Below are 10119 nucleotides of genomic sequence, written 5' to 3'. Positions count from 1 at the left end.
AAATTGTCACTTGTCCCCTCACACAACACCATTGCTTTTTCCTCCAAGTAAACAAAATCTTCTCTTTCAACTGACTAAAAATTTCTCACCTAGTTAACAAGGAAGCAGGAGCACACAGGCACACATATGCAATAATACACACCGAAACACATCCAAGCCTGCACAAACACCGAAAAACAAGCACATGTTAATTTCTTTCTTAAATCATCATACTCCTTAGTCCTCTTTTTCCAGTCACCCTTGCATTCCATTCACAGCGTTCACTCCTACCATCATAAAGAATGATTAGACACAGCTTACTAGCCGTACATTAACACACACAAAATATTTTCTTCGATATTCAAATACTCTTAGAGTACTTCTTCGCTATGATGACTCCTCCCACAACTGTTTCAGCTCCTTCTTATCCTCACGCTCATCATTCATGCTGGAGATCAATCACTTCCTCTTCATTACTGCAGTTATCATCATCATCGTTAAAGATAAATAATATCCCCATCACTATCTGCTTCATCATCACTTGTGTCATCATCTTTGCTAAATATAAAAATAACAGGCTAGATATATTAACCACCTCATCACTGTTGTCATTACATCCCTTAACATAAATAACATCCTCCACATTATCACCCTCATCATCGTTGTCGAATACCAACAATCTTTTCCTCATCACAATTGACATTAACACGACTGAGGATGAACAATGTCCTCCATTCTCTTGACCCCTTTTTCTTCCTAATCTCTGAATACCGCAGATGTCTCTACTGCTTCAGCAGTCACACAAACACATGCATAGTTCCTCCTTTTTTTGATCAAAGTAATCCTCAAAATCCCTTACAACTACCATCTCCTTCCTCCCTCATTCCTCCAAGGCCAATAACATTTCTATTCCTCCTCCTCCTCCTCCTCATCATCATCATCATCGTCGTCGTCGTCGCTGAAGACTGGAAGATGCCTCCTGTGCTCTAGCAGACGTCTCAGCTCCGACGCGACCTGACCCAGACGCTGCCCCAGCTCCCGTACTTCCTCCAGCTGTTCCCTCCGTTGCCGCTCCCTCTCCTGCTGAAAGTCTGCCATTTCCTGTCGGCTTCGGTCCAGCTCCCCGGAGAAAGAGGACATCAGGTTATCCAAACGGTTCCGACTCTCCTGCAGCCTGTCGCGGATTTCCCCGAGATTTTCTGCAGGGGCGGAGGGCCGTTGTGGTGAAGAGGAAGACGCTGATGCCCCTAAAGAAACAGCCTCTGGTGGCTGGTGCCTCCTCAGCGGGAGGCCCCGAGGGGGCGGGGGATTGGTGATCCGAGGCAGCCTGCGGGTGTTCACGACATTGGAAGATGTACGCGGAGCCGAGGGGGGTCTGGGAGTGAAGCCGCCCGTGATGGAGCTGGATACAGACTCTGACGACTCGCTGACGTTGGGGGGACCGGACGGCCGCACCGCCACAGAACCCGCCCCGCCCACATTGTTGTTTCCATCCCGGTGTGACCCAGAGTGGTTGAAAACAATCCTGTTGTTGCTGGAAGCGCGAACGGGTGGGACCCTCCGGGGAGCTGGGTTATTCCCCCTAGGGGCCCCACTTCCTGATGGCGGTGGAAGTTCTATCACCGTCTCCTGACTTGTGCTGCTCTGTGGGCTCGAGCTGGCCAACAACCTCCCGCGATTCGCCAGAGTTCCCCGTGGAGTGGCACTGTCGCCACCTCGCAGTGAATCGGCAGAATCCCGAGTAGTGAGCCCAGTGCCGACAAATCGGGCGCCTACCGCTGGGGGGACGTGAGGAGGGACCTGAGATAAGCGAGGAATCGAAGCAACGCTGCTGGCACTGCTACCGGGGCGGTTGGTGCCAGCGTCCCCGTACGTGGTGTGGCGATGAGACAGAAGGTATTTACATTGTCCCGACCACTTACACGAGTCCATGTGGCACTTTACTTTCTTCACACCAATACGATCATCTACTTCGTTGTTGCGAAAGTAGTAGCCGTGAGTGCGGCAGACTGGACACCTGATACGGTTTGCATACTGTCCAGTGGTTGACCACACCAGGAGGCACGAGTGGCAGAACTTATGGTGATTCACACACTGCATTGTTTCCTTCAAGATCTGGTAACTGAAGAAGACAAAAACAACACAACCAATTAATAAAAAATACCTATTTGTACTGAATTTTGAGATTTCCTTCGAAAGAAAATCACTTATTAAAAAGACCTGCACTTGACAAAACAATATCAGCCTCTGAGAGCCAAAAGATTTTCCCACGTTCCGAACAAATCCCAGTTCAAAGACACAATTGTCAAGCAAACAAGACTAAGACAATGCAGCCTTTGATTTACTCTTTATCTTCTCTCACATTTCAGATGTTACTGCATAATTTCTGCATCTGATCCATAGAGATGTACAATAATTAATTAGATCTGCAAGGATTCACTCCCCTCAACTTCCCCATATCAACAAACCAGAAAAAAGAGGTGCAATATATTTCTCTAGTTAGTTAACAGTGAGAAATGGAAAGATGACTAAATCAAGACCTTAAGTAGAAAAGCCAGTCCTCTCTTGCTCACCAGATACTACAGGAGAACTCCTCCTTCTCCTCCTCTGAGAGGTCCACAAACTGGTCCTCAGGGTATCCACCGGGCTTGACCGGAGGGGGCTTTGGCCGCCTGGCCTCACGGGCTGCCAGGGCCAACATGGCCTCCAGGAGGTTCATGAGGCCGTCCTCTGCTGAGCTACTCATCTTGTCCTCTTTGGTTCACTCACCACACTCAAACACACTACAGCCAGAGAGAAAGAGAGAGAGAGAAAGAGAGAGAGAGAGATAGTGCAGCAGAAACCTGTGGGGAAAAACACAGCAGTACTGAATGATAATAACAAGAATGTCTACCAGCAAACACTTCGATTACATTTTATGTAAAACAAATCATTTTCTTAACATATATATGTATTCCTTTAACATGTTAAACCACTCTGCACACCATGCTTTTAACAAAAGGAAATCATCGTTATGAGCTGTATGTACAGTAACAGACTAACAAAACTAAAATTTTGGAATTTAGGTGTCTTGAAAAGAGGGGAGTGGGGGGGTTCAAATTGTATCAACAACTGTCAATAATTCAACACTTAAAGTTCTCTTCAAATCCAGCACATATTTGATACTGCAAAGATATTTTATTAACGTGTAATCGATAGACTGTAATCTTATTTTCTTTCATGATGAAGCTCCTTTTACTTACCTTAAAAACTGTTTTAATCCATCATATATTGTCTTGAACCATACACACACCATTTGCTACCATCTGCCCGTGCCAAACAGAAAAGCGAGTACATCGTGATCCATCTTTTACCTGGGAGCACGTGATTTCAAAGAAAAATCTCAACATAGAACAATCAAATTTATTGGTTATAATATAGTAAACATTGCATCAAAGTACATTGAACTCAATAAAACATCAGGATCAACTGAAGACAAAAAGAATCTCTTTTTTCCTTCTTTTTTCTAAAAAAACCCAACTATTTAATATATCAAAGGGGGGGGGGGGGGGGGGGGAACAAACACACATACACACAACTCCCAGACCCACACACATTCTCAAGTCTCTTTAGACTTTTCCTCTCTCTGATGTTATGTAACATATGCATTTCTTTCGTGGGGGGGCGAGAGGGGATTCCAAATTTTGGGGGCATAGAAAGGAAATGTGTGTGTGCCTGGTGAAAGGTACCAAATGCCGCATTTTGAAGAATCACGTTCTTTTGCATTTACAGAGATCATTTCTGAACAAAGTGCTTTTAGAATTTTTAAGATATCTTCTGTAGTTTTTTTAGATTAGATATGGGTGATTTTGTAAGGCGTGGTATGGAAACAAAGTTTTGAGAAAAACGGCTTTAAAGTTTCCCTTTGTTTCTGCTTCAAATACATAGATCTACGCTTCGAGACGACCAGACAACACATTCCCTACTCACAAAACCAACTTTAAAAAGCAGCTAAGACAAAAGAACAGCTTCAAAGTGTTTATATTACGTCTTCAAACAAATTCACCACCACCTTGAAGAAGAATTTTCAAGAAATAGATCTAGGTTTGCGCAGGGCAGAAAAAAGCGATACAAGTTTGCTCTCCAAAATGTGGATGCGCAGAGCTTCGCTTTGTTTACATATTCTAGATATTCATGTGCACTACCTGCCACTAGAGAGGGGAGACAATGACCTAAATTTTGGTATGCAATGGGATTGGGTCGACTTTATGAATGGATAAGAGAAACCATCCGCAATGTTTACTAAGAAAACCAACTTTCTTACGCATTTTTGGGGATTACGCAATATACCTCGTATTAAAAAATATCTTTAAAAATGTATTTTAAAGTAAAAGAGACTCAAGTCATAACAGTCATTGTAAATATCGAAATATGAACAGCTAAAGAATCCATTTTTAGTGGAACTTAGTTTTTGTCAAAAATTATACTTTTGATCTTTGAAGCCTGATATCTTAGTTCGAGCAAATGCGTCTTTTTTAGTACCTTTCACCAGGGACGCTCACAAATGCTCTTCCACCTGATGACCTGTTTGTTACACTTTACAATGGGCACTCTCATTATGAGATCCTCATCTGCATATCTCAAAAATGTCTCGATGGTTTATGATGACTCAATAAGGTCTTTCAGTTATTGTGGTGCTTTATATTGTTTAAGCGCTTGACATCAAATAGCAATTTTGTAATCCATTCCTAGTTTTAACTGGTTGGAAATGTAACATTATCAATAAATAAACCTATGCCTATCTATGTGATCTGATCTTTTGGTGATTTTCACAAGGTCAATTGTGCAACTCTATTTTAGAACTCTCCCGTGCAGTCCCGGCATTGAGAAAAATAGGACTGACGTGGTGCTAGCGTGTCGTACGAGGCGACTAAATGGCGAACCAGGTAGTGACTCCTGAAACAGAGTCATCCTGCCTCCAGGTCAGGGGTTGAGTCACGAGGCTAATAACCTCCCTCGTAAAATGAACCTGTTACAGAAACACATACAAGCAAAAACCATTATCTCCGTTTGGCTGATCGTGGATCTTCTCCAAATGGAGAGTTTATGACACAAGGCAGTGAAAGCCGAAAGGAAGCTGCTGGGCAGAAGCCTACACCATCATCCAAGTCCACCAAGTCTCTTCGGATTGGCTCGAGGAACGTTAGGACCCTTTATGAGGCTGAAAAAACTGCACAAATCCTCCAAGAGATGCACCGATACCAACTACACATACTGGGAATCAGCAAGACCCACTTGAACCAGTCTGGACAGAAACGAATAAAACTAAGAAAGTGGCGATGGATGGGACACAAGAAAGCCCAGCAAAAACATCACAAGACAGTCACTGCAGTGGAACCCACAAGGAGCACGAGGCAGGGGTAGGTCACCGGAAACATGGAGGAGATGCGTGGAAAGGGACATGAGAGAGATGAAGCTCACTTGGAACGAGCTTGGAAGTACCCTGCCAGGGGTGAAAGGCATTGATGACGATGATGATTTTAGAACTGCTGCAGTCTGTTTATCATTTTCAAACTTAAATGGAAGTTGTTAGGCACACGTACGTCCACATAACACTGAATTGTTAGGGGCACGTATTTTCAAAGTCAAGGTCGTTCGGTGTTCCTCTACCCCCAATTCATTTCACCAGCGTGTTTGGAAAGGTACAAAGAGATTGAGACTCGTGAAAATATGGATGATACTTTGAGACCCAGACCGTAGAAAACAGCACATCTGATTTGGACATTGGCGACAGTGATGTTTCATATCATAAAACCCCACCCTCCAATCTGTGATGTGTTATATCATAAAACCCCACCCCTCAATCTCTCTCTTTCTACCCCCTTCTCTCTTTCTCTCGCCTCTTTCTAACCCCCTTCTCTCTCTCTCCCTCTGTCTTTTTCTCTCCCCCCCCCTCTCTCTCTTCTTCTTTCTTTTTCTCTCTCTCTCCCCCCCTCCCCCCCCCCTTTTCTCTCTCTCTCCTTCTACCTCCCTTTTCGCTCTCTTTCTCTGTCTCTCTCCTCCCCCCCCTCTCTCTCTCTCTCCCAATTTCTCACCCCCTTCTCTCTCTCTCTCTCACCTCCTTCTCTCTCTCTCTCTCTCTTTCTCCTCCCCCCTTCACTCTATCTTTCTCTCCTTCTTTCTACTCCCCTTCTCTCTCTCCTTCTCCCCCCCCCCCGTCTCTCTCTCTCTCTCTCTCTCTCTCTCTCTCTCTCTCTCTCTCTCTCTCTCTCTCTCTCTCTCTCTCTCTCTCTCTCTCTCTCTCTCTCTCTCTCTCTCTCTCTCTCTCTCTCTCTCTCTCTGCCTGCAGACAAAATTGTACGCTTTCAACTTCAACTCAACAGCGCTGCAACGTTTGTTTACACTTGTATCACGGGCCGACTTGTGCTAAGACAAGGTCATGCCGGAACGAGAGATAGATCTAGGGCAATTGAAACATCTTGGTAGTAGAGAATCTTTGGTACTTCTGTGAAGTCAATGTCGCAAATACGGGTCAATAATTCCGTAGAGCTGTGGAAGCGTATGCATGCGTCCCTAAAACAACAGTACATATTTGTTCAAGCGCACCGTATGTGTCCCGCAGTCAAATGCTGGGGAAGCATACGCGTCCCTAACTGTGCAGTGGAAGGGAAGCGTATGCGTATGCATCCCTAACAGTGCAGTGTTCGGGAATGGTACGCACCCGCCCTAACAAAAGCCAACTTAAATTGGCAAGAAGAGAAAATTTAGATCTAGATCTATCTTGTCGAGTCTTGAGTTTGAGTCAACTTGTTTGATAAAAGAAATGCAGAGATGAGAATCTGGAATGTGAGAAATTTGACCATTTCTCCTTAATTGACAATACAGTCGAACCTGCCTTAACGGAATCTCCCCGCTCCCCCCTTGATATATTCCTTTTAACACATTACACCCAAAGGGCCTGGACGGGAAGTCCAATGTTAGATCCTAAGCAAGGGGAAGTAACCCACCTCCCCTGAATACAAGCGTTTAAAAAAATAATTTAAAAAATACTAAACAAATTCTAAAAATCATGAAAAAATAAAAGTTAAAAACAATACTGAAAGTAGTTTCAGAAAAATATAACTTTATGTGTATGCGCAAACTGTTGGAAATGTTCTAACTTTAGTTCAATCGGGGTGTCCGACCCGTCACTCTCACTCTCAGCCTCACGGTCGGGCCCTAGATCTAAGTTCTAGATTTTCTACGTCTGATCAATCCTAATCGCCCCAAACTCTTGCTACAACGTTTTCATCAAAATCTGAGACATCTGATTTGTCATATATGTCATATATGCATGTTTTTGCTCAAATCCATTGTTATTTCCGTTTTGGAACTCAATTGTGTCACTTTTCAACAAGTCGAGACACTTTCATAGTGTCGGTAACGCGATCGCACTTCGATCAGCTCTAACACTAAAACTACTGGCCCAAAAAATTTCGTTTCGGTATCAAACGAAATAAGAAACTTTTTGCATTAACTATGCAAAACAAAATCTCGGCCCCAGAGGCTCGTCAAGGCGAGACTTCGTTTCTAAAGACGCTAGGTCCGGGCGAGTTAGGGTGGAGCGCGTAAGAGAATTCCCGGGCGATCCCTGGCGAGATAGGGTGTAATGTGTTAATTATCTGTGTAAAACGGAAACCTGTCAAAAGCGGAAACGGAAAGAAAAATCCCCTTCCTTCCAATGGTTTTACCTGTCTAAGACGGAAAATGTTTTCCCCGCTCAGCCCTGATTTGAAACTAAACTCGCAAATCAAATTAGATTCCGCCGGCTCTAAACTTAACGCCATACTGCTAGGCGAGGAAGGAGAGAGGGGTGCAGTTTCGGGGTGGATGTTACCTCATCCCTGTGAGCCCTGAGTGATGCAGATGGTCATGGTAGCGTGGGTGTGAAATCTCATGAGTGCCAGTGAAAGTACTTGAGCAGTTAACTACCACTGAAACTTTATCCTGAGTAGTAGGGTTGGGTCGGGCTCGCAAAATTAGCATCCGCGAGTAACGAACTACTCGCTGGCACTACCCGCAAACGAGCGGACGAGTAACAAACCGTCCGCTTGTGAAGAGTAGTGATCGCTACTCGCTACACATCGGACAGAGACAACAGTTCGTTTAGCGAGCGAGCGGACGGGCGGACCGAGAGACTCCATGCATTCGAGCGGGCGGACGGACGGGAGCGACTCCTTCCATTGCATACAACTTACAACCCCCTACCCCCCCCCCCCAAAAAAAAATTAATTAAAAAATCACCCTCTTGCTTCACACTGTAGCTAGGCGTTCATGGCGTAAATTCCCCCCCCCCCCCCCCGGGCCTTTGCGATAATTGAAACGTACACAGTGTGCCCCACACATGAGGTGAAAGGTTACACACATAGTACTACGTCACCAGCCTCTCTCACTCCCTGTGGCACCGCTAGGCTAGTGGCTTGAAACATTAGGCCTAATTAACAAACAATAGACCGTGGGCCTAACCTTGCGTTGAGTATCTCGTCTGCTAGAGTTCGTCCATTTACCCGCTCGCCCAGTGAATAAAATTGTGGAGCGGACCCAAAAAATGAACTGACTTGAGGCTTGAGGTCCGCAGTCCGCTCGCTGAGTCAAATTGTGTAGCGGACCCAAAAAAACGAACTGTCTTGAGGTTCGCACTTCGCTCTCATGGCCGTCCGTTACCCACTCGCTCTGACCGAGTCCGCGAGTAATGAACCCATCCGTCCGCTCGCCCCATCTCTACTGAGTAGCCAGAAGCCAGAGGTGTGAAATTAGTTTGACCAATGCCTGCCGCCCTGATCGTACGGCCAGCCGAGGAAAGGAGTTCCTCGAATCAATGTTACATGGCAGTAAGGGGTGGGACTGTGCTTGTTACACCGATGGGTGGGACTAAGGGTGAAAGCAAAGGAGATGTTCAAACGTTTCTGTTATTAATAGGTCAAACAGTGTTCCTGAGGAATGCAAGCACTGGCAGTAATAGGGTAAGACTGACGCAAGTCATTATCAGAGAGGATAGTAGTTGAGGCTGAGTTGAGGTGTGAAGTTTTGACCACTGCTTGCTGACCTCAAAGCGATCCTTGATCCCATCGGCTGGGCCTTTGAAACCCCCCCTAAATTCCCCTGTCTAAGACGGAAAATGCCCAAGACGGCTCCCTTGCGATTCTGTCTTAACAGGTTTGACTGTACAAGACATTTAATTTAAAAGTTGAAAGCAAGACCTACACATAAAATAAACAGCAATTGGTGTAGATGTAGATGTAGATATTAGATCTAGTTGTAGTAACAGGGTTAGATTCTAGATTTACGACGACGAACAACGACAACAGATTAGCCTGACCAAGATGAGGGGAGGAATGCGGCATTGGACAATACATGGAAATAAAAGTAAAAGTTTTAAAAAGTAAAGAAAGAAAGGCTACAAACTACAAAGTGTCAAAGTACAACTAACAAAGGAAAGGACACACGTTTACACTGCATATATTGAAAAGACAAACAATATGGGAACATTGATTTGCAAGATATTCAGACCCACCAAAACTAGATCTACATGGTTCATTCTGGCTGCTTGCCGAACTATGAATAAGCAGGTTTAAATCTCCAAGTCTCGACTCTCGACTCCTCGACTTCTAGTATCCTCCCCTTCCGACTGCAGTTCTCTTTCCCATCGCCAAGGGCTTGTTTGCAGAGGACCCCACAACGACAACTTCCTGTTTGGGAAATAAATGTTGGATAGGTTTAGAAATAATATAAGCCTATTATTGATGATCCCTGCTCATGAGCCTCATGGTAATCCTCGTCTTACACAATTCGTACCGCTCGCGTGTGGATTGGCAAAATAAACAGAATATAAAGTAAAATTGTGGAATTGACGAGGCTGGCTTCTGGGGGGAGGTGATAATGTTATGGAAGCCTATTAATTTATTAACAAACGTCCACAACTTAATTTTAACCGAATCAAACGTGATTTTGGGGCTAGTATTGATTAAAGTCTGTTTGCGTTTCAGAGTAGACAGTTCTCAGACCCCGGCAGTACAACACGTCAGCACTGAAATGTCTAGCTCTGTGTCAACCCCCGGTTGCAATAGAATTTAAACGGAACAAGAGGATGTACATATTATCAATGTAGCTTATAGCCGAGAT

General features: G+C 44.7%; 1 protein-coding gene across 2 annotated transcripts; it reads right to left on the bottom strand.

Moving 5' to 3' along the window:
- Window positions 1-225: 225 nt before the first annotated feature.
- LOC101851456 lies at window positions 226-9658 on the bottom strand. 2 transcript variants are annotated; one of them, XM_013079833.2, is made up of 4 exons: window positions 9512-9658; window positions 3222-3332; window positions 2553-2822; window positions 226-2101 (listed from the first exon to the last, which is right to left on the bottom strand). In XM_013079833.2, the coding sequence occupies exons 3-4, from the start codon at window positions 2723-2725 to the stop codon at window positions 886-888; spliced, it is 1389 nt and encodes a 462-aa protein (XP_012935287.1). In that variant the 5' UTR covers window positions 2726-2822; window positions 3222-3332; window positions 9512-9658; the 3' UTR covers window positions 226-885. The 2 variants fall into 2 exon arrangements, with proteins under 2 accessions (XP_012935287.1, XP_005089295.1); XM_005089238.3 differs by having other exon boundaries at window positions 2553-2762.
- Window positions 9659-10119: the final 461 nt, after the last annotated feature.

The sequence above is a fragment of the Aplysia californica genome, unplaced genomic scaffold (assembly GCF_000002075.1).
Source record: "Aplysia californica isolate F4 #8 unplaced genomic scaffold, AplCal3.0 scaffold00004, whole genome shotgun sequence".
Lineage (NCBI taxonomy): Eukaryota > Metazoa > Mollusca > Gastropoda > Aplysiida > Aplysiidae > Aplysia > Aplysia californica.
Note: the sequence above shows the minus strand (reverse complement) of the source record. Positions and strands in the feature narration are given on the sequence as shown.